Source organism: Beta vulgaris, chromosome 7 (genome assembly GCF_026745355.1).
Source record: "Beta vulgaris subsp. vulgaris cultivar EL10 chromosome 7, EL10.2, whole genome shotgun sequence".
Classification (NCBI taxonomy): domain Eukaryota; kingdom Viridiplantae; phylum Streptophyta; class Magnoliopsida; order Caryophyllales; family Amaranthaceae; genus Beta; species Beta vulgaris.
In genome coordinates this window covers 59,592,827-59,618,158 of record NC_079208.1, presented here as the reverse complement: position 1 = coordinate 59,618,158, position 25,332 = coordinate 59,592,827, and the positions used below count along the sequence as shown (strand labels likewise).

At 33.6% G+C, this 25,332-nt stretch overlaps 2 protein-coding genes and 1 non-coding gene across 3 annotated transcripts; 1 reads left to right on the top strand and 2 right to left on the bottom strand.

Annotated features, from left to right (window-relative positions):
- Positions 1 to 1,649: 1,649 nt before the first annotated feature.
- On the top strand, positions 1,650 to 3,014 carry LOC104900239 (protein LIGHT-DEPENDENT SHORT HYPOCOTYLS 5). Its single transcript, XM_010687616.3, has one exon. It carries the CDS (start codon positions 2,093 to 2,095, stop codon positions 2,873 to 2,875), a length of 783 nt encoding a protein of 260 aa, XP_010685918.2. The 5' UTR covers positions 1,650 to 2,092; the 3' UTR covers positions 2,876 to 3,014.
- A 14,953-nt stretch (positions 3,015 to 17,967) lies between these two features.
- LOC104900238 (eukaryotic translation initiation factor 2 subunit alpha homolog) lies at positions 17,968 to 24,242 on the bottom strand. Its single transcript, XM_010687615.4, has 7 exons — positions 23,745 to 24,242; positions 20,873 to 20,929; positions 20,698 to 20,784; positions 20,483 to 20,629; positions 19,811 to 19,915; positions 18,622 to 18,720; positions 17,968 to 18,463 (listed from the first exon to the last, which is right to left on the bottom strand). The coding sequence occupies exons 1-7, from the start codon at positions 24,126 to 24,128 to the stop codon at positions 18,314 to 18,316; spliced, it is 1,029 nt and encodes a 342-aa protein (XP_010685917.1). The 5' UTR covers positions 24,129 to 24,242; the 3' UTR covers positions 17,968 to 18,313.
- Positions 24,243 to 24,330: 88 nt separating this feature from the next.
- On the bottom strand, positions 24,331 to 24,412 carry TRNAS-CGA (transfer RNA serine (anticodon CGA)). The gene has a single exon. It is a non-coding gene; the product is annotated as a tRNA-Ser (tRNA).
- Between the last annotated feature and the right edge of the window lie 920 nt (positions 24,413 to 25,332).

Sequence of the window (25,332 nt, the reverse complement as noted above, 5' to 3'; positions counted from 1 at the left end):
GATATTTTTGGTTAAAATTTTTGATATTCAAAGACAAATCGAATTATGGGTCTACTTGAGCCCAACCCTTGTATTATCATGTCTTCACTAGGCCATGACTTGAGTTAACATGGATGACATGCCCACCATAAACATCATAGACCAATGCTTGGGTTGAGAAACTCACAATTTCTGAGAGTTTTCGGGGTATTACACACATAAAAGTCTTATATTTTCTTACAATCTTTCCAAAACTACTCTATCTTTCCTTTAGATTTTCTTTAGTCGCTCTGTTACAACTTAGAACAATTAGAAATATGAAGTATCTTCCATAAGCCACTTCGACATAAAACAGCTGAACTGAATTGAACTGAACTGAAATGAATAGTGATATGTGAGAGTAGAAGTATTGTTCAGAGCTGAACTGATCTGATCTGATCTGAACTGAATTGAACTGAAAATAAGCTACGGAGAACATGCTCTTAATTAGTGCGACCCACTTGCATCAAAAGGCTAAGCATAAAACTCAAATGGAAGGTTAGTTGTAACTAATAGTTGGATCGTGAAACATGAGAACTGGACAATAAAAGGAGCAACAAAAATATGCACTATATCATTTTTCTTTTGATCCATATAAGCCACAAAGACAGTACAAAGAAGGGGTGGAGGATTCAAACTTGTGACCTAAAGTTCATAACATCTCAATCTTAACCACTAGGCCAAGACATCCTTGGTTTGCACTATATCATTATTGAAAACTAAAATGGTACACTTTCCTTTAGATAGTTTATAGATAGAAACATGATGTAAGAAAAACAAATTCAACGAAATTAAGTTAGTTGTAGAGAAAATTAATGACACGAACAAGAGTCGTCGTGAAGTACAAACACTTGCAAGGATCATATATAACTCATACCATCTCATTCTTTCCTATCTACTTCTCAATTGTCACCCATCAAAAATAATCAAAATTTACTCCCATCCCAACTTATAATCCCTATTGAATGACACCCCCTTATATCCACAAGACAAAACCTTTTATTACTCTATTGACCATTAGACCCTAACCAAAACAATGAAAGTCACTCCTTAAATTAACAAAAGAAAGAAAATAAAGTCGAGGGTAAAAAAACACACACATGCACAATATCAAATCACAAGTAGACCTGATTATTGGACACAGGTAGCACAATGGATGAAAGGTTAGGGTCAAATTTATAGGACATTTATTGGACATGACTCTATTGAATAGGGTCATTATTATACAGTGTCAATAAAGAAACCCGATAATTTTGAAAAATAAAATAGATTTTGTAAAAACAATTACATATTCGGATTCATATTCATTTAAACTTACTTTTGACTCTCTTTGTTCCTTATTTTTCTTGCTTGTTTGCCGGCCTGCTCATTATCGACTCGCAATCCATTCGGGCCGACCCGCTACCGATTCTTTATAAAACGACCCTCTTATAACCCGACCCGCTTCTGATCCTAATTCGACCCTCCCAATAACCAGGTCTAGTTCCAAGACTCAAAATGACACTAAATTGAGGTCTAAGGGTAAATATGCAAAAAAAGAAAAGAAGGGGTGGAGGTGCATCCATGTCCCTTATAGAGGGGGCCAAACCCACGTGATAATTTTATCATATTTATAAGCACAACTTACCCTTCTTCTTCTTCTTCTCTTCACTTCGCTAAAAAAAAATTCCCCCTTCATTTTTTTAACCCTTCTTTTTCCACTTCACAAGAGTCTTGATAGTGGTCGATACGTATTTTCTCAACCCTCTTTTCTTTGTTTCTATTTTTCGTTTGTTTTGTTGTTTGTTTGTTGGTTTTCTCTACCCTCATCATTTTCACTCCTTATTTCAAAAGAAAGAAGAACAAACGAGAGCTAACGATAAGCAACATACAGTACTACTTGGTCTTATTCATTCATCCTTTAATTTCCTCCCTTTTCACGTCCCATCACCCAAAAATCTTCCTTTCTTTCTCTATAACACCCCCAAAAAATTTACATATATATGTAACTGTTCCTAAAAAGATTGTTAAATTTAACAACCCAATTTCACAAATAACAAAAATATTAGCTCAAACTTGAAGATTGATCATAAAAATGGATGTAATAGGCGCTGGATCATCCGAACCCGGAAGTGGAGGTGGAGGTGGAGGTGGAGGTGAAGGATCATCCTCCCAACCAAACAGACCCGGAGGCGATCACGCCCCCGGATCATCAAGTGGCGGCGGTGGTGGTGGTGGTGATGGTGGTGGTAGTGGTGATGGATCTCAAACAGTTGCTGCAGCGACTGCAGCAGCAGTCGCTGCAGCAACAACAGGGGCGACCCCGAGCAGGTACGAGTCACAAAAAAGACGAGACTGGAATACTTTTTTACAATACCTAAGAAACCACAAACCCCCACTTTCACTGTCTAGGTGCAGCGGAGCCCATGTGATAGAATTCCTCAAATATTTGGACCAATTTGGTAAAACAAAAGTCCACATCACTGGCTGCCCTTACTTTGGTCACCCTAACCCTCCTTCCCCTTGTGCTTGCCCACTAAAACAAGCTTGGGGTAGTCTTGACGCGCTCATAGGCCGTCTTCGTGCTGCTTACGAAGAAAATGGAGGTCGACCTGAATCTAACCCATTTGGAGCACGCGCTGTCAGAATTTACCTCCGAGAGGTCAGAGAAAGCCAGGCCAAAGCTCGTGGGATCCCTTATGAGAAGAAGAAGCGAAAACGCGCTTCTTCTTCTTCTTTAACCTCCACTTCCACTGCCACCACCACCACTACAGCAGTCGCGAGTAGTGGTGGGACTAGAGAAGGTGGCAATGGAAGTGGAGATGAAGCAGGTGGAGTCACAGCTGCTGGTGTAGGTCCTCCTACAACTACTACCTAATTTTTATTTTTTTGAATCATTATTATTAATTATTTATGATTTGACTTATTATCATGAGATCAATTATTGTCCAATGTTGGGGGTTAAAAATTGTGATTATATTATGAGGAAGCTAATTAAGCATATTATTAAGTTCTAATCCAATCTTACTTGCTAGTAATATTGTATATACTCTGATGAATTAATGATCAAATCAACCATTGTTGTAGAAAGATAGATGAAGTTCCATCATTTCAAACTTATGATCACTGTGATTGATCGATCTCCAGGTAAGATGTCATTTTCAGTTAACTTGCTATGCATTTCTTTTTGTTTTAACTAATTTGGGGTTTAAGCCAGTAACTTTCAGTATTATAAAAGGCAGTGTCTTAACCTAATAGTTAAGATTGAGGTGCTATGTGTACAAGTGTGGAGAACAATTGTGTTAATTTGGTTAGGTTAACCCTAGCATTTAATATATATAGTGTTACAATACAGGCCTAAAACTAGTAAAAGTCCCTAATATCCTCTTACATATAATATTACTCTACTCTAATACTATGAACGATAGGTTATAGGTTCGAATTCCTCTTCTCCTTCTTTGTACTTTGTATTGCCTTCATGGTTCATATGATGGATAAAAAAAAAATAAAAGGCAGTAATTTAATTAAGGCAAGTAATGGTAAATAAAAAGTTATTTAGTGCCGTGAAGAAACATAAATCATTCCATTATCTCTTAAATTACTGTTATTAGTAAGTTATTAACTGGTATAACTGAGTCATTAAGCTCTAATTTATGATTAAACAAGGAAATTCTCTTACATTTGCAGCTTTTGTCGTGAGTGCTTGGTAAGTCTTATCATTTTACTATAAATAAACCTTATAACTATTTCCTTTTCTTTCCTAACTTGTTTTTTTCTTTGTTATGTCAATCAATGAAATATGTACTACTCTAACATATCACTTATCAGTGTATACTTATTTGTTCTATATGTATTTGTATTATTATAATAATAATAATGATAACAAAAAAATTCCCATAATTTTTTGTCACTAGAAATTTGTATTTAAAATATTATCCTTTTGTAGTTTTGTAAGTATTACGTTATACTTAAGGATACGTGACTTACCCAGAAAAGAGTGAACACTTGAAGAACCTGAAGTCTTCCTTTTTTAGCAAATGTCAATTTCAGCAGGTGATTTTTTGCCTCCTTGAAATCATGAATTGTGAACTGTTTGCAGTTCAGATCAAATAATGAAGGTAGACAGAATCATTATGTTAGTTTATACTTCTATAAACTCGCATCATGTGAACTAAGCATGTAGTTTAAGAAAAAGATTAACCTAAAACTATTTAAACATAGGTTGAGTACTCTCTTTTTAGAACTTTGTGTATGTCCAATCCACTTTATGCAAATTTGGCTCCTAATAAAAACAAAACGAAGGAAATAGTAAAATTATATACTTCCTACGTTCTGAAACAAATAGAACTTTACTTTCAAAAAGCTTCGTTTTATTTACTTCAATTGAGGAGATATGTTTATTTTAAAAAATATTTCCTCTGTTTTTCTGATTGTTACACTTTGACATTTTATACTATTTAGAAATTTCATTTTGACCATCGTTTGTGATTTATACGTAAGTAAAATTGTTATGTGTGATCTGGTTCAATTCGTCTTAATACGTATTTTATCAATAAGTACATTTTATAATTTTTACTAACATAAGACTACAGATGTTAGTGCTCAAGTTTTGCATTGACATGCATGAAAAAAATGTACGTGTAAAAATTATTTGTAAATGGAGCGATAATTTCCTAACCAGATAAGGGGGAAGGAAGTTGATTTATTTTTTTTTTATTAGAAAATTAAGTCAGCCCAAGGGCTAACCCCTATAAGGCTACTATAGTGTAGGAAACACTAATACATTGACTGGTAATGCTAAAGAAATACCCCAGCATAATGCTATGGGTAAGGATCGAACTCCTGACCTCAGGGGCTAAGGGGAGCGCTCTACCTATACTTGAGCTAACTCATATCCTTGCGGGAAAGAAGTTGATGAAACAATTGATAATAAGCTTAGGAAAGAGAGTACTGTAACAAAATCTTGTCGTTGCTGTTTTAGTGTATCTTAAGATGTCCCCCAATTCACCATCTTAATTAATCTTTCTCAAATGGTCCCCTAGCTAAATGAGTGAGTGAATAAGTGAGAAAAAGAGTGAGAAATAAAGTCATTCAATAGAAATTTGGAATACTTCCTCATGTCAAAAAATTTATGAGAAACACGTGTGATTGTGAGTATCTTCTGATCTGTATGTGGACTGTGTAGCATTTTTCTCTTTAGTACTACTTCAGTTTCAGGTGTTTCCCTTTTTCCTAAATCAATATTCGATCAATCTTACTTTCTTTGTTTCAGAAAGGTCAATAATTTACTCACTCAGTTATTGTCCAAGATTCTTTTTACGTTGGGATTTTGATAAGTGATTTTGTTCTTCTTAATTAGTCAATATCCTCTTTTGTCTTTCTTAATGGTGTGCGTATAATTTTGTAAAAAATATTAGAAGATACGGTCTAATTTTAATATAAAAGTAGACCTAGTCACTAAATGGATTAAACCAGTCATCGAAAAAAATTAACATAGTTATCATTGGACTAATTTTCTTTTTAATATTGGATTTATCATTGCCTAATTTTAATTTAAAAGTAGATGGTCTCTTACAAGACAAAATCATAATTTTGTTGTGCACTTGGTGAACATAATAATTTTGGTGTACTTAATTTTAAATATGCATTTTTTTTTTTCAAAAAATTTGTTTTTCTTATTGTGAGAAGCATTTTTCATCAACCCTAAGTTGCCTCATTCTATAGTATCTACTTTCTCGCTTTTTCTCTAATTAAAGTTAATTTATCTTTTATGCAAATAGGACCCGCTAATTCCTACTTTTTTTGTCATTTATTTTGCTATGGAAAAAGATATGGAAAATTACTGTTGAATGAAAAGAACACTAGAGGTAAAAATTAAGCCTATACATATATATGATGTTGAGTTGTTTAATTTTAAAGTTTGAAAATTTGCACAAAAAGGTTCTTAAAGTCTTGAAATTGAGTTGTGTAGATGAGGGGTGATAACAAATTGGGTTGATCTTAAACTATATCCTAGCACATAGCAATTATATCATATAGTCGAACTTTAAAAACATTTTAACTCAAAATTTCAAATGAATTTTGTTTTAGACTCATTTTAAGGCTGAAATTACAAGGTCATATTGTATTTCTAAGTTATTCTCGTAATTATTATATAAAAATCATTAATTCATAAATATTAAAAAGAAATTTTTTACTCTTACATGAACCTTATTGATCTAGTCAAACTTGAGTCTGGCCTGGCCCCTCACAAATATTTTGAGTTGATACTCAATATCTTGTACGTCCGCTAAACTTATTGTTATTCCTAGCGGGACCCTTTTTCCTAAGGATGCAATATTTTTACACAAACAAGGACAACTTATGCATCAACCAATTTTTTTAAAAAAATATTTTCATTATTGTAGGTATCCAAAAACAAAAGCAATATTATGTATAATTATTTCTAATGTTTTGGTAAAGATAATGTTTTTTTTTGGCCTTTTTTAAGTAGCTACTTATAGAATATGAGTTGTTTTCTCACTAGTCTATGGCTCTATTTACTTTCTCGCGTCTCCCTCCCTACATCTTTTCTATGAAAGCAACACCACAAGGAAAGAAAAAAACAAATTAGAAAAATTATAAAAGAAGGACATGCACTTACAAAAAGAAAGTACTAATTTTTATTTTAGTCCCTCCTATTTGATTGTTTGCCCCCACTTTTAATTTATTCTGTTGAAAAGGAGGGAAAGAAATAAGAAAAAAAAGCCATCAACTCATTGAAAAGGACCAATGGCCAACCGTTGGTTTGCTTCCATTTATATATTCTTAATATTATTTTATTTTTTCTGATTATAATATCATATAGATTTCATATTCTCATTATTTTATCCTGCAATGATTAGTGCCAAGACCCACCAAAGATCCCATCTTTTAATTACCAACTAGTTATCAGCCCCGAATTATATTCCGGGTAAAGGAAAATTTCTAATGGTTAAAACTTTGGTATATGAATTTGAGGTTACGGGATCAGATCCTATACTATGTAATTTCTATTTTTTTTTATTGTACATGGATTATATAAAGTAAAAGACCCTAGAAAGAGGGCCACGTGGCACACGTTCCTTATTTAGGAACGTCTTTTAATATATTTACTAGTTATTAGGCCCGGGCTATGCCCCGGGTAAGAAAAAAATTCATTTATTAATGTAATAACTTTATAATAATAACATACAACTTAGCCTAGTGGTAAGGTTAGAAGTTTAGTATATGTACTTGAGGTCTCAAGATCCAATCCTATACTTTGCAATTTTTTAATTTTTTATTGTACGTGGATTACATCCACTAAAACTCTCTTTGGAGAGCACCACATGGCACAATTTTTTGTTTTCGCCTTTTAATAGATTTATATAGATTTACCTTTATTAATTGTGCTCAATTCTCCAATGAAATCATGCATGCATCATTGTTATTTATTTTGCATATTCGTACTATATCCTCTCTATGCAAATTGTGCAATAATGTGTAGTAAGTAGATCTAGAGAAATAATACTTCTACGACTAATCAATTAGTGGAAACACTTCATAGATAAGGAATAATACATGTCATTGTCTCTAGCTACTTTATTTTTTGCCTCAATTAATTTTGCGCAACTCAAATTGATTTGTCATTCGGATGAGACATATAACTAGTCACCTTTAAATAATATGATAAGTCGAAAAAAAAATAAAGTAATAATTACCCTCGACTAATTTAAAATAACCTCCCTCAAGAATACTATAAGTTGACAATGATCAATTAATTTTACATCAATATATCATGATAGAGACGATAAGTCCATATGTTAGAAATAAATGCAATTTCTAAGATCTAGGATTTGCTAGTTAAGATCAAGTTCAACAAGATATGCAAAGTTGTAAACTTTAAATGAGAAAAGTAAGCAATAAAAAGAGACAAAGATTATTTAACGTGGTTTGATCAATCTTGACCTACATCCACAAGCAAGAACCTTAGAGTTTTCTTTAGCCTTTCTAATGGAGGAATTACAATGGAGAAAAAGAAGAGAGAGAGAGAAGAGAGAGAAAGAGAGTTATATTATTTGTGGCTAATTTGAATCTTAGGTTACTAAATGACTTTAGGATGCCTTATATATGACCTCCTAAAGTTTACAAAATCACACCCAAAATCCAAAATAAAGAAATCAGGAAAATCCAGATTAAATCTCGAAAAACGCAAAACAGGGCAAGCTGTCCGCCCGTGCTCCAATGCCGCCCGCCCGATGCAGGGTCGTTTTCAATAGCAAACTGCCCCCCGAGCAAACTGAATGCCCGCCCGGCCAACCACCAACACGACCGAGCCTCACTGCCCGCCCGGGCCCAATGCAAGCCCACCCGGACTGCACTTCATGGGCTCGATCCTCCTCGTCTGGGTTGAGAGCTTCGAAGCGCTCACTCTCTCCTTTTCTCCTTGGCCACGAAAAAAATCAAGCACATGTTACACCATACATAAGTTTGGGTAATTTCAATTGGTATCAATGTATCACACACTATACTTACTACTTGTCTCAAACTTTATCAAATAATATGAAAGCAATATACCAGTTTTTCAACATCTCTATTTAGCGTAGAACAAGCTCTCCATTTAAGTTTTTTCTTTATCTAATTCAATATTCTTATATCTATTTTTTGTTTGAGGTTGGTGGAATATTTGTCATATAACTATATATACTCTTGAAAAATGCTAAAAGTTCAATAGTTTGCCTTTTGAAGAGATTATATATTTTGGCTTACTTCATTTTTCCACTTTGATCCCTTACCCTTATTCAATGAAAGCATTTGAACAAGTCTTTCTTGCACGTATGCACTAATCTATACACAAACCAGAAACTTGAAAACGAGACATAGAGAGAAAAAGCTGCATGGTCAAGATCTAGAATCTGTAAACAAGCACAAAAAAAACAAAGGATACGTCAAAAACTAAACGTACTATTCCTATATAAATGCACGTTCAAAAAAATTTTATGTGCTTTCAATCAAGAGTATAGGGCATTTTATGGAGATATATCTCACTAAATTTTTTTTGTAGGAATATACTAACCTAAATTTAAATTTTGTTAAAAGATACCAAAAACACTATTTCCAACGAGCTAGAAAGTCAAATTTTCGGCCTTTGACTTGGTAGAAACTCGCGAGTGAGCCACAAAGTGACAGTGAGGAAGTTGGAGGAAAATGAGTGTAATGTACGTCACACACTATGCAAAGAATAATTAAGCAAGTCAAAGGTCGAAAATTTGACTTTCTCGCCAGAAATAGTATTTTTGGTACCTTTTAACAAAACTTAAAGCCTTTGACTTGGTAGAAACTCGCGAGTGAGCCACAAAGTGACGGTGAGAAAGTTGGAGGAAAATGAATGTAATATAAGCAATTGAATATCACACACTATATAAAGAGTAATTAAGCAAGTAAAAAGTCGGAAATTTAACTTTCTCACTAAAAATAGTATTTTTGGTACCTTTTAACAAAACTTAAATTTAGTAAGATATATATTTACAAAATGTTCTAATACCATGATATTTTCCCTAAAAATACTCTTTAATCAATGAAAGAATTGTTGGATTGTTGCATCAAATTTGTGCAATACTCTTATTCTCTCTCTACTCTCAATCTCTCATGTTGGCAGCTAGTAATAGTAGGCTACTACTAGGTAGCTACCCACATGTGATAAAAGTTGAAGCAGGGGGCTCTGAATTAAATGACCGATTTTGATTGTGCAATTTAATTCTGAGTCTCTGTTCCATCCGAAATAGAAACGGGAACCACGAAAATGCAAATAGTAAAAGAAGAAATGTCATACATGTACCATGATAATAGATATGGCCTATTAATTTAGAGATATTTATAGTTGTGGGAGATGACTATGCTCGTTGAAATTAGAAGGGAGAAAAGTATATTTTGTTAGCATTAAATGCAATTTAAGAGAATATACTAATTTAGGGTTTACTAGTTTATAGCTTCAATTAATAATAAATGCAAAGTTTAAAACTTTAAATGAGAAGTAAAAGCAATAAAAAAAGGACAAAAAATTAACGTGATTCGGTCAATCTTGACCTGCATTCATAAAGCAAGAATCTTTTTTTAGTATATCTGGTGGAGGAGGAATTACAATGAAGAAGAACAGAGTGAGGAGGAGAGAGAGAAATCGATTTGGGGTTAATTTTGGAATCTTAGGGTTTTTAAAATGATTTTATGATGTTTAATATATGGCTTGCTTCCTAAAGTTACAAAGTGACCCAATTCAAAACCAAATAAATCCGGATAAAATTGCACAAAACACGAAAACATGGCCAAATTGCCTAAGCGAGTGTACGGGCAGCTCACCCGGGCCACAAAAGCCTCAAATTAAACTTCATGCCCCGAGTTGCTCGTGCAATGCATGTGACAAGGGAATAACTCCGACTGAGCTGGATCGCCTGCCTGGACTGGGTTCATGTCCGATCGAGCTGCTGGGAAACACACCTTTTGTTCAAACTCTCTTCTTCTTCTTCCTTAAGCAATCAAGGCACAACTTACACATTTCTTACCTTAGAAATTAAATTTAGAGATATGAGTATTGGAGCATGTGACATAGAGTGTAAATTTGACTAGTGTATGATCACAAGCCAATCAAATACTAACCTTCATTTTTAAATAAGTGTAACGATTTGAGTTTTACATTTATCAATACACAACTTTGACTATCATTGTATCTAATATAATGATGTACATTTGTAAAAGTTACAAAAAGTTTACATTCATTTAAGCAAATCCGACATTATCTTATATGATCATTTTTATTTTTATATATTCGTAAAAAAAATATGGACAAAATGAGGTTTATTAGTGCAAAAGTCAAACTGTTGTACTTAACAAGAAAAATAGAGACAAGAGAAAGTATATATATGAAGGCGTTTTGTAATCAACAACTAGTTATATTATATATATCTTGAATAGAGTTTAGTGAAAAATATCATGAATTGGGTTGTATTGTCATGCTATTTCCTTTGTGGTAGATGGAGGAATAACTTTATTGGAGCTAATTAAGAGATGTTGAAAATTCACTAGAGTCTAGAGAGTTGATAGAAGTGATGGAAGAAACATATAAACAATTTGCGTCTTCAAAGTGAGTAAGAATAAATTAGGTTGTAGAGTTATAAATTAAGGTTAGCTAGATATAAAAGTATAAACATGTTGGTATTATCAATGATATGCTCGCAAACAAGGTAGTTTAGGTAAATAAAGAGTTTCATAGGCTAATGAGAGTGTAGATTGTATGTGATAGAGACATTATGAAAATTATTAACGTATATGTGTTTCGTGTTGGTATAGAAGAAGGTCTTGTGTATCGAAGGCAAAAGAAATCACGAGAGGATAACTATCTTAAAATACGAGTAAATAGGTTTATTGTTTTGGTTATTGAGAAAGAAAATTATTACAAAATTAAATAAAAATCTCCACAAATTCGGACAATATAATAGAAGTAACTTACCTAGGAGGAGACACTGTGAAAATTGTTAGCATATATTCATTAATCATAAAGAATATTTTCCGTCTAATCAAATAGAACCTTACCGTGATAGCGAAACAAGCACTTAATTAAGAATTGAGCTTCATGCATGGTGTTTGTTAGAACTTGTGGCCGTATAATTTCATCATTCTTAACGGATTTAACCCGATATGGCTGCAAATCGACTGAAGAATCTTCCTTCAATGAATTATAGTTAGTTGGAGTCATTAATTCACTACTGTAAAATGTAGTATAGAAACTTCTTGTGCCTTGTGGGTCCGATTATGGCGTGCTAGTTACTAGAGCACTTGCTTTTGGCGATCCTTGGGAGAGGTTCTTAAAGTGTGTGATTAGCTAAAATGGTATAAAGGTGTCATTTTAATTTTTTTTTTAATTAGGAAAGATAATTGGTACGAAAAATCAACCCCCTGTTATACTATGAGTATGTAGGGCGCATCGGTTTAGAGGCTGGGTGTAAGGTTAAACAGTCCAAAAGTAAATAATGCTCTAACATGTAGTTGGGATGAGGATTCAAACGCTGGGATAAGTAAACTCATTCCGTATTATCCCAACTTATCAACATTCCGTATTAATATAAATAGAAGTTGATATTATGAAACAACACATTGAGACGAATTTAACAAGATCTCACATGAAATATGCTTTTTTAAATATACAAATGAGAATATTCAGTCAAAGATTTTAAAGTTTGACTCACCAAAAATGAAGCAGACACTATATTACGGGACGGAAGGAGTATCTTTTTACTCTTTTTCTTTTTGAAAGGAGACAATGATAGAGTAATCCTAACGATTGATAAACTTTATGTGCGAGTTGGAGAGAAAGTATAATAAATGTGTTAGTTATAGGATATTTTCTCTCTCCAAAATATTGATTTTATTATTATTCTTTCTATATTTCTCTCATGAGGGTTGTTAACCCTTTCAGTCACCCAAACATTTTCCGTATATTTATTGTCAAACACTCCACAGTCCACAGACCACAAGTCCCTATCAAAGCGGCATAAAAATAAGGTTTAATGTATTGCTAACCAACGAAAATTCAATAATAATAGGATCGGCAAACCTTAAGATCACTAAATTTATTACATTCATATCAATATTTTATTTTAATGTATTTAAGGGTGTTGGCAACCTTGATGATTACTCAAACATTTTTCAACTAATTACATACTTATCTCTCACACTAATTACTTATCATTAATTCATTATCCAACCCTCATATCTCATAATAATTATCTCAAATACCAAAGGCTCCAACAAATTACAACTTACAAGTTCATCTACCAATCATTAAGCCATTTGCCATCAATGTAATATATGATGAGCTATTAATTTTTGTTATCACTCAAGGTCCGATCCCCCCCCCCAATTGTTGTATTCTTGAATTTTAAAAACTATACTTCCTCCGTTCTCAGAGTTACTTCCATTTTACTTTGAGATAAGTATTTCATTTGTTAAGTATTTCATTTGTTTTAAAACGGAAGAAGTATTGAAATTTGCACTACTTATAATATAATATCACCCATATTTTTATTAATATATAAAGACACAAAAACTATTAATGTATAATGTTATTGCTTTAGTGATCTCAAAGAATATTCACAAAATATTTTCGCGTTATAAATTTTTATTGAATTATAATTAGATATATCAATGCTCAAAACAATCCATTGACAAAGGTAAACGTCAAAATTAACATATACTTCATCTATTTCTTTTCAAGTGTAGCACTTTGACTTTTGAATTACTCGCACGCCTCACTTTGACCGTATTTTGTTTACTTATATATCAAACCAAAATAGAACATATAAAATGTTGTTGAATTAGTTTCAATGGATATTTTCATAATATCAACTTTTTATAACTTTTATGATAGAATATAAAACCGATCTTGGTACTCCAACCATCAGCTTACCATGGTTGATTAGTGTAAATATAGGGATGCTATCTAACCGAGCGAATCAATCGCGAGCAAGGTTTTTTTCGACTTGACTCAAAAACCGACCGACTTGGCTCGATTCGTGCTCGCTACTTGCTAAACTCATAACATGCATGCTCAACTCGAATACGTTAACTCTATTTAATTTGTAACTCGACTCAGCTCAAACTTGATCCGAACTCGTCTTGTTTGACTCAAGCTCAAGTGCTTGACTACTCAATTGAATATTATTTTCTTAAAAAAAATTGTAACCTTTCTTTTGAAACTTCCAGTTCTTTTTTCTTTTGAGTTAGCCGCCCCGACCCAAATAATATGCAAGTCTTGTGTTAATATTGAAAAATAGATGTTATATAAAAAAATTACAAAAATCACTAAAATATGCAAGTAAACGAAATAACAAACATGCATCAAATTAAGTTTTTCTCCTCAAAATCTTTTGACACATTCCAAAATGAGCTGAATTGAATAAACTTGCAACATTTTGACGATCTATTTCTCAGTCTTTTCTATTTAAAGTTTTTTTTTTCAATTTGTAGGCCCCTTTAGAAGTGAAACCCTGATTCATGTCCCACTTTAAATATATTAAAGATCGGGCTTGCGATACCTTATAGGTAATTTTGTTTAGTAAACAATAGGAACCTCCTTAGCGAAAGGAGTAGCGAGCAACAACATACTGGATTGATATTAGTTGGACCATGCCTAGTGTAGTATATGAGCTTGACTAGTTTTTCTACATTTTTGGTTATTGCCAATTTGATTTTTTATTTTTGAAAAAATAAATTTTGAATAATTATATTATTTTGTAAAAATATATTATATTAAATTATTACCGAGCTAGTGGAGCTACTAACGAGTTTATCGAGTCAAGATATATAGGTTTAGCTTCACTCATTCTCGTTAAGGGTTGTAGTCGAGCCTAGCCAACCCGAATCATCTTTTGACCTAACGTTGATCAAGTCGAGCTTTAGTCTTAAATGTTTTGCATGTAGACCTAGATATAATTGCATTATTTGGAAGGGGTAGAACTTGGAACTTGGAAGACGGGCAAGGGGGGGAATCAGTGGGGCCAACGGATTAGCAGCAGTGAGTAGTGAGTAGTCATATCCAACCTCGCTCTCTCGCCTTGTCAATGATATCATTGACGTTTGGTCTTCAAAGAAAATAACATTGTTTTTCTCTACATTTTTTTGGGGGTCCTGTCTTTTTTTTTTTTTTGGTAACATGTTTTCAGCTATTTGCTTATCATATGAGACTTGAGAGTATATTTGACCTTATATTTTAATCTGAACTTGTCTTTTTGTGTGCATTCGGAACTTTTTGGTAATGAGAAAGATTTTATCGGATCAGTATCTCGTTCAGGTCAATCTAACTAAATGTAATACTCTTATAAAGAATTTTTATCAATATAAATTAGAGTAAGTAACGGTGGTTTTCTACTCTGACTGCCTTCAAGCAATTGAATTGTTACACTCTGATTCTGGTCATTTTAATGCTTACACTGACATAATATATGAGTGCAGGGAGCTGAGTAAAGGTGTTTCAAACTCTCGCTTCCATCATGTCCCTCGAAGCAGGAATTTGGCCGCAGATACTATGGCAAAGGAAGCTCGGCGTATGGCAGATGAAACTAACATAGTTAGGACTTTTCCCTACCCTCCTAATTATTGTTTGGATTCCTCAATTTACCAAAAAAAAAAAAAAATCAAAGTTCCACCTCGAACATCATATGTGCCTTATATTTTGAAGCGGATGGAGTATTAATGTGACGTCATATAACAACCAATTTCGATTTTCATTAGTACGGAAACATATGAGATTTAAAAATGAATATATTTCAAGAATGGGAAACTAAAGATCCAAAAGTTTATGTGCTTCATTGGCCACCCCCATTATAAAAGAGCATCTCAGCGCAATAAGTTCAGTTGCTTCTTTGTAAATAAGGCATATATAGGTTCGTTAAGAAGTTGAGAATATGCAAATTCAGTAGAAAAACTGGTTGAGGAAACAAAATGTAGGGTCTCTTCAAAAGTAAAGCCTTAAGTAAAGGAATACATGCTTCTCTATGCACCTGTAAAATAAGGACTAAACATGGTGTCATTGTTTTCTTATGGCCCTCATATATATTTTCGCAATATTTCAAAACAGTAATCTCCCTCGAAAATTCAGTTAACCCACAAAAGTACTGTTGTTTTTTTCCGAAAATTGACCCAACCCGATCTGATTGGCAGCCCTAATTACATGCAATTGAGAGATAGTATTCATGCAATTAATTAACCTCCAATTGACAATGTGATGAAAGTATCATGGATTGAACTTTGGTAAACAAAAGTAAATCTAGGTTTTTGACCGTGGGAGAATGAAAAGACCTACTATAATCATAATCACTATAGCCGGCAAGTATTTGTGAGTGAGTGAATTGTCCACACACCAGTCCCCAGATAAATAGTTGAAAACCCGCGATGAGGTAGGTGACTGATGGGTGACGGGGCAAGTCGGAGAAGAGAAGAGCAATGAAGCTTACTTTCATTTCAGTTTGCTTTGTTTTATGTATGGTTGTATTAGCATTAGGTCGTACTTCTGTTTTTAATAAATGAGAAGAGAAACAGCGAAGTAAAAGAGTAACACATAATTCAATATGATGTAGTTCTTCTTTCCTCTACATTTGAGATGAGTTAGTAACTAGCTTATGCCATATCACTATGTGAGAGTCCCAAAAGTTTAAACACCATATATTAAACTCAAGATAAAGCACTTGTCGTATCACTACGTAAGAGCCCCAAAAATTAACATGATTTCATCCACTACACTATATTTTATTGATTCCGATCCTTAGACCAACATCACCATAAAGTTGGCTTCAAAGTTCATAAGAATAACAAATATTTTGACCAAAATTGTAAATTATTAAAGGAATAATTATATAGTTATATTACCATAAAAAGAAAAGAGCAACACATAAAGGAAAGAGATGCTTATTGATAAATTTCAACTGTTAATTGGTCATTATATGCAATGTTTAAATCTAAATTTGGTTATAAAATTATACCTCTTAGTTCCTTTCAAAAAAAAAATTACCTCTAATCATTGCCTTTCATTGATGATACATAACGTCAAGTTTAATTGTAATCTAATTATTTTATCATGTAAAAGTAAGCAAAAGGTTAGTGCATCATGTCAAAACCAAACAAAACCCTAGTTTTCTTTGACAAATAGATCATCAAACACAAATTCTTCAGTGACATAAGAGATAATCTAAAAAGTAACGACTCGTCGAAAAAACGAAATAAAAGCCAACATACCCTTACGACCTTATCATTATAGGGTTGTTCTCCCCAATTTATTTTCAATTCAGTTCAATCTTGTTTACTTCAATTTAATTCGGTTCATTTCAGGACAATACTTTTACTCTCACATATCATTATTTATTTCAATTTAGTTCAGTTCAGTTCAACTATTCTATGCCAAACAAAACAGTCCCATAATCACACATTCATACCTTGTCATAGGGTGGGAGAGAACAACAAAGCTGTGTACGAAACAACATAAATTCTAGGCTCTTGTTGTCATTCTCACAAAAGCCATCCCTAATCCCTATACACTTATCAAGTAAGGGTACAAAAAATAAGGACAAAGGTAGAAGACTTAAACTTTTGCTTCAATAGCTCGTGACCTTTGATATTTTGTCCAACTTTATTCAAAATTTAAGTACTGACATAATTTATTCTCACAAACAAGAAAAGATCTCCTCTCAAAATTTCATAAGATCTTGTGGCTCCATATAAGGGCCCCTTATATGAGATGCTTTGCTATCGTTGTTGAAAACTTTACACACGGACAACCGACAAACTCTTTAAATTAGCCCTATTGTTAATACATAACAAAGAAAAGGAGGAAAAAGGGCAAATAAATCAAGCATGGAGAATCTTATACTCGTTAACATTTGATTTTGTTGATTAAGGGACATTTTCTTCTAAAGTAGATAATACAAAAAAATTAGTAAGTCAAATAACTAAAGTGTAAAAAAAAAAGAAAAGCTAAATGCAGTCCTTAAAGCTGCATATAAGAAGCTAAAAATGAAAAAACAAGTATTAATTAATCATTTATTACATAGCTTAATGCAAACTTTTGTCATAAATTGACAACTAAGCAATGTATTTATGTCTTATATGCAGCATATAAAGCTAAAAATGAAAAAACAAGTATTAACTGATCATTTATTACATAAATTAATGCAAACTTTTATCATAAATTGACAACTAAGCAATGTATTTATGTCTTATATACCGCGTTTAGGGCTGAATGTGACGTAACCCTAAAAAAAACTAGCAATAGAACATGTTCGATGGAGAACAAGACGGTGATATGGCCCTACTCCGAGGTAAAATACAGATTACTCCCGTTATTTCTCCACATATCAATGCTTATGTAACTAGCCAAACTAGAGACATATTCATTCTCCATGAAATATGTTCTGTGAATAGCGAAACTTGAAATAATATGACCCTGCAATGCCATAATTAATAACTTGAGATCATTATCATAGACCTACAAAAATTACTTGAAATGATTATCATAGACCGACAAAATGCGCCATATACCAAAACTATGTGAAAAGCTCTTATATAGTAGTCTTTGACTAATTTTGTAGCATAATAATCAAGACGCTCAGAGACTTCAAAGCTACTAGTTGTGGGAAAAAAGCCGTTCCGGCCATGTACAAGTCTCGACCGTACGAACAATAAAATGTACGAAAATTCATCGGCAAGGTAACAAAAAGAGAGACACTCTGCTATCATCTTCCACTCTCCTGTCAAATTTTCTCCTAGATTCAAACTAGTCGTGAAACCCTGCATTTTCAACATCAACATCACCCATTCCAGTATCTTCTTCCTCTTCACTATCCTCGTCGCCACTCTTCTCTTCATTATTCATACGCAATTTATCCATGACATCTTGGAGTAATTTATCATCCCTTTCACTCACCTGCATCCCAAATGTTACAATGTTAACAATCAAACACATAAAAGTCTCAAGTCCTAACTTCCTCAGAATGGGCTTAGATATAGAAGAGAAACGGAACACCTCCAAAAAATTGTAAAATAGCAAACATAAAGAAATAAGAGAAAGAATCGATCAATTACAGTTCTTGGTGCATCCTTCACCACCAGTTTTCCTTTGTGACGTTCAATTTCTTCAGTACAAGCTACAATTGCCTTGCTAAGCGTTGAAATACCTTGTTCCTACAAGTATCACCATACCATCATATCAGCAAGGTAATTTGAGATTAGACAATGTAAAGCAAAGAATCAACACACAGAGGTCAGCTAGTCTACACACACTAAGAATTAGTTAAATTTTATGGACAATAACATCACATACATACATTATTTATTTTTATCCCGTGCACCGCATCGGGTTTGAAATAGATGAGAGAAAAATCTAGGCGTACACTTAATAAATTGCATTTGTGATGGGAGGAAATGCTAGTGGAGAAAAGCAGGCAGGCAAATATGCAATGGGGCAGTAGATATCCATAAAGACTAAGATCATGTTTGGTTCAAGTCATGGAATGGAAAGAGAATGGAATCAAATAGAGTGGAACAAAACTTGTTACCTTTATCGGGTGTCTGGTTCAAGCTTTGGAATGGAAAGGGAAAGAAAACGAGGAAACAACTAACAAATTGAAGGTAACAAACTAGAAGAATCCATTACTACCAAGGGTAATGAATAGAAGATAGATTGAACCAAAAAAAGGAAGGTATTTGATTCCGTCTCTTAGAGCCCAAAAATGTTAACCAAACATGCTCTAAACCCTCAAATTTGCAAGGATAATTTATGGGGTACAAGGGTAATTAATAGGGGATATGCAGGCTACAAGCTTAATTGTATCCCCAGCTGAGGAGATATCTTTGCCTCACTATCCGTAGCCATCATGCATCAATCAAAAAGACCAACTTAGCACCTCTGCAAATTAAATATGACCAAATATGGGTAGTACGCAATTAATCATTGAAATTTGGAAAAGCCTTTAGTGTCTTGCTTCATAAATTGACTCAACTTCCAAATCCTGACTTATTTATTCAAGCATATCTGAACCATCAAAACATTGAGAAGAGGACTTCCTTGTATTGCAAAACATTGTTTGAAGTTTTTGCTAATTACATTAAAGAAAAGACTACAGATGAGAAAGAACAGAATAATGTCGAGAACAAACAAGTTGAACGGGCAAGTACACACCCATATAAACAAGCAAAGCATCCACAGCAAGGGACACATTCAAAATAAAAAACCGCAACATCTAACATATCCTACTGTAGATGATGAACTAACCTTATCAAGAGTCTGAGTGGTTAGAACATAAAGTGGGGGTGCAACTAGTTTAATTTTCACAGGGCACTCATCCGTTCCAGCAGCTTCCGCTTTACGCATGGCTTCCTGCAAATCATTATATCAGCCATAAATATCTATTTGAAATGTGACCACAATCAAATAAGAAGTCTGGACAGTTAAGAACTTGGTCAAATAAGATAATAATATCCACTCCAGTTGTTCAAGATTAAAAGTGGCCATTTCCATAGCTCAGATCAAGGTTCAATAACTAATATAAATGAATCGCATGTGACTTCAAATCCCAGCAGTTCAACTAGTCATTCTAGGGCGGGGGGGGAGAAAGAGAAGGCTGAACCTTAAAAAAACGCACACCTACAAAAGTAAAGCTGTTCAACTAGATATTTTCATAGCCTAAGCCTTAAACCAATGAAAGGTGTATCAGAAACAAAACGGAATGGAAGGTGTATCAGAAGCGAAGGCACGAAGCCAAAACAGAAGAATCCAGCATTGACTATAAAAGACATCAAAACTCGTGTAGCTCTACTAACCGAAACAAGCACAAGACTGTTCTTGAGCCTAATACAACAGTAAGACCACAATCACTCCAAGACCTACATCTATGCGGTTTACCATTGAATACTATGCCTCAACCACACAAAGGGAGCAGCTTACTTTTATATGAAGCACTCCATCAAACTGGAAACATTTCATTTCAATATCAGCACGAATTTTTAAAGGCTGAGGAGTCATTCTTCGTTTAATATTCTTAACCAGAGCATCCTTGATCTCTGGGGTAACAGCATGGACCACCTTTGTTACCTGCAATGTAGCCATGTGAGACATGAACCAAAGATATCATCAATGAAAAGTGAAGCGAATCTGTGTACCTCCTGACCATCAGAACCAGTTTCTTTGACTTCATAGGTAAGCGCATCCAAAATCGTGTCAGGGTCATTCACTACATTCTTGAAAGCCTACCATCATGAAAGATACGTTTTCATAAATTTACCATAGTACATAAAGCGAAAAGAAGGAAAGCAGTGTCGAGGATGCAATGCTTACCTCAAAAGCATGTCCATACTTTCGATACAGAGGCCATCCGATATGCACATATAAATCCTGCATAACAGCGAATAAGTTTCAATAAGCCTGCATGAAGACACACCATCATGTGCCACGTGTCCAATGCACAAACAACTTAAATATTCTAAGTCGTTAGACAAGGGAAAAACTAAAACAGCAAGATTCTAAAAGAAAAGAAGTTAGATAAAGCAATATCACAGTCAAGGACAGATGCCCAGTAAACTGAGTGACAAGTGATTTCTTGAGCAGCTTGGAGCCACTTATACAGGGAACAGACACTGGAGAATACATACAGCAAACAAGGCATATAATACGCGGAACGAGCATATCCACTTTCAAAGCTGAAAGACTTGTTAAGGCATATGATTCAAGGGCATGCAGTAAAAATATCCCACTCTCCCCTAAAAACCCAGAAATTTTATTCTCCACCACAAGGGAACAAAATTTTAACATTGACAAGGTGATTAAAAGCTACATATGGAATACTATCACATGAATTCAGAGCTAAAGGGACATGCGTCTAGCTAACAAAGTAAATTTTGGGTCGACATGTCCTAATTTAAAAGCTAAAAATATCATCCAAGTGGAAACAAACATTGAGGACTTCCCACAAACTTCTTATATTACACCATATATTGCCAAATAAAAAGTTCTATCGCTTGCTCCCTCCTCCCAGAAAAGAAAACAGAGAGAGAGAGAGAGAGAGCAAGAACGGTTTTCATTGTTAGATAATCAAAATGCATTCTTGTCATTTACCAGGAAAAGAAAGAAAGAAGAGTAGATAGTAGTTAGATGAAAACGAAACACAATCAACTTCCTTCAGCTTCAAAATTAGAATGTAAAGCAAGAAGTGTGCTGCAAACTTGCAATTGTCGATTGTTGTATTACATTACACCAGATTAAACTTCACTTTCTTATAGAAATACAATACAAGTGTAACTTGCCCATGCCGCCCTTTCTCCAGAATTTCCAAGTCACTGAACCAATCATTGTATTATTATATACTTCATGTGTATCTTTTTACTTGCAACAGTTTAACTTTCACATTTGTCAATGCATAACTTCAACCACTATATCTTTGATTACCGATAATTCAAAATTATAAAAAGTAGATATTTGGAAAATATACATTGAGAGGATTCTAACAAGATCCCACACAAATATGCTTTTATTCAACTATAAATCACCGAAGATAAGCAAGTAGAGTTTGTGGATACTGGATAGTGTAAGAGTCAAACCGTTGCAAGCATAAAAAAAACAGAGGAAGTATTATGCCAAAAATAGAGTGAAAATGCATCATCAAGGTTCATATCAGATTTTAGCACCATAGTTCCCACAATCCACACATGAAAGAGAAAGATATTAGTTTGGGATAACGCAGTTTGCTAACTACTCTTCCTAAAAATAAACAATGTACACCTGGACCTCCTAAGACCTCCACCAAAAGAGCCTCGCAGGATCCACTAATCATCCAACGACGAGATTGTGTATAGAAAACAAATAAACTAAAGCAAAATACTCTCTCTGTGGTTTTTGTTTGTTTACCTACTTTCCTTTTTGGATTGTTCCTTATTAGTTTACCCACTTCTATATTTCTAATTCTGGAATGGTCGCACCAATTTTTTATTATCTTTATCTTCTTTGTCTATTTTTCTTGACGCACAACATCAACTTTAATACTATATGCCAATAAATGAACGTTTTCTCTTTCCTTCTATGACCCACATACCTATTTCTCCGAAAACTTTGTGCCCAAAAAAGTGGGTAAACTAATAAATACCGGAGGGTGCATATTATATGTCAGCAAAAAAGTATTAGCTAGACACCTAACTGGTAGACAACATTGGAAACTTACAAAACGCACTTCATTACCATTCCCTTTGATTACACCTTTATAACACAAAACCCATTATGGCATCATAAGACATGCAACTAGTATCTACATATAATAACATAGCTAGCATAGCTTGAGAACTTCACAAGAAAGACAACCAAAGCACACACTCAATATGCGAATAGAAACTTGATCTCAGTAAATTAAACACATGAAACATGAAAAAGAATCTGCCTTTAGTAACAAGTGAAGCAAAATCAAAAGGACCTACCTAATAAATCTCAATTAATTCAGAGGAATTACTCCTACTCTCCAAGTATGAGTAAATTAACATCCAAAAAATATCAAAACAACAACTAATTACTCACAGAACTGAATTGTTTACCAATAACACCAGACAAATACCACAATTCAAACAAACATCATCAAATTCATCCACAATTAGCAAAATCAAACTCAATTTCATCAAACCTAGCTAAAAATCTCAAAAATTAACATCAAATCAAGAGAAACAACAATTAAATACTCCCAAAACTGAATCATATGCGGATAAAACCAAACGAATATCGCAAATCAAAACAAGTAAACATCATCAAATTCATCCACAATTACCAAAATCAAAACTCAATTTCTTCTAATCAAGAGAAACGACAGCTAATTACTCACAAAACTAAATCATATGCCGATAAAACCAGAAGAATATCTCAATAAAAACAACTAAACATCATCAAATTCATCCACATTCACCAAAATCAAACTCAACCTCATCAAACAGACCAAAAAATCTCAAAAATTAACATCAAATCAAGAGAAACAACAACTAAATACTCACAAAACTAAATCACATCCGATAAAACCAGACAAATATCTCAACTAAAACAACTAACTATCATCAAATTCATCCACATTCACCAAAATCAAACTCAATTCCATCAAAACATACCAAAAAATCTCAAAATTAACATCAAATCAATCGAAATTACTCAAAAAAAAAAAACTTTTTCAAAAAAAACTCACCTCCAAGTCCATATTCATAGTCTCAGCAACATGACGCATAATAGAGTGAACAAGCTTACTCTTATTATAACGTTCTTCACACTGAGCAATATCTTCTTCAGAAACCCTACGTTTACTAAGATCGATGTAACCTTTCTCTTTATCAACCCTAAGAACCATAACAGGTTCAGTCCGACCAACACGAATAAGACTATTAACACTCCGAATTCGACGACGAGAAAGTTCAGAAAAAAGGATCATTCCTTCGATGTTATTGTACTCTAAAAGAGATACATAAGCTCCCATATCTGCGATGTTTTTCACTTGAATCATCACCGCCATGTCTACTTCTGGATACCTTGATTCGTACATTCTGCACTCTAAGTTGGGCCCACCGCTCGCCATTGGAGGAGAGAGATTGAAGAATTTCGGAAATTAGGGTTTTTGGAGGAAGAAGGAGATGATTTTGAGTGAAACTGCGTTTTTTTTGTATGATTCTTTTATTGTGAAGATTGAGTGCAAAAAAAAAGAAAGTTGTGGGTTCGAAGGAGACGTCGTCGTTTTTGGTGGTTATAACTTTTATGATGTGAAGAAAAAAGAAATGGGTCGTCAACAGCAGGATTCGAACCTGCGCAGGCAAAGCCCAACAGATTTCGAGTCTGTCTCCTTAACCACTCGGACATATTGACAACTTGTTCAAGTATGTGTATTCTAGATTATAGTTTGTGTTATTATAGACTTATTTTTGCTTATGTAAAATTTAAGCAAAGATAATTGATCTTAGGTTCTGTTCTTTTAGATTGTATTAATGAGAATTCAGTTTGGAAATATTCAGTTAGTTTCCTCTCACTTTAATTCAGTTCTGTACAACTCAGTCCAAAAAAACATTCTAGACCTATTTATGAGTGTATCAAACTTTATATTTTCTAAATTGAATTTATTTAGAGTTATTAGTCTTTATCTAAACATATGATCTTATTTTTTTCAAACAATAAGTGGAACAGATTGGGGCATAGTATTCGTACTATTTTTTCTATTTTTCCCAGTTCCATAAGCTGGTTTGCTCACGCAGATGAAGGTTGTATGCATTTTCGTGATAAAAAAAGTACAATGAATTCTGAAATCGTCAAACATTACTACAGGCAGGAGGAAAGAAGCATTCGTTTTGAATCCCTCTTTCTATTAATTGTTCTAATATAGTTTTCAATACATTAATGGTCATGTTTATGAAAGCTTCTACATAACTACATAAATGTGAAATATAGGTCGTTAATAATAACTCTTTTCAAAAATATTAAAGTCACACTTAAATGATCATATGTGATATTTATTAACAATTGCATAACAATTTCGATTCTAGAAATCAAGACATGAGGATTAGGTCATGATATTTAACTTGAAAATAAGAGAGCAAGGAAATATTTTTTCAGTTACAATCAATGGGTAGCAACACCACATGGGAAATTTTTTTATCTACCCACTGAGTAGACTACCCACCCCTAATTGAGAGTGTAAGAAGGAGTGATAGTGGAATCAAACTCAATTTTATTAATTATTTTTTAATAACGCTATTAGTGATGGGTTATCTACCTACTGGGTTGATGTAGCA

What these genes read in the sequence shown, in the direction of transcription:
- LOC104900239 (XM_010687616.3), top strand. Translation starts at nt 2,093, where the DNA reads ATGGATGTAATAGGCGCTGGATCATCCGAACCCGGAAGTGGAGGTGGA.
- LOC104900238 (XM_010687615.4), bottom strand. Translation starts at nt 24,128, where the DNA reads ATGGCGAGCGGTGGGCCCAACTTAGAGTGCAGAATGTACGAATCAAGG. An exon ending in CTGGTTCTGATGGTCAGGAG is followed by an intron (nt 20,630 to 20,697) that starts GTACACAGATTC and finishes GCTACATTGCAG; the next exon opens with GTAACAAAGGTGGTCCATGC. An exon ending in CCACTCAGACTCTTGATAAG is followed by an intron (nt 18,721 to 19,810) that starts GTTAGTTCATCA and finishes TGATACTTGTAG; the next exon opens with GAACAAGGTATTTCAACGCT.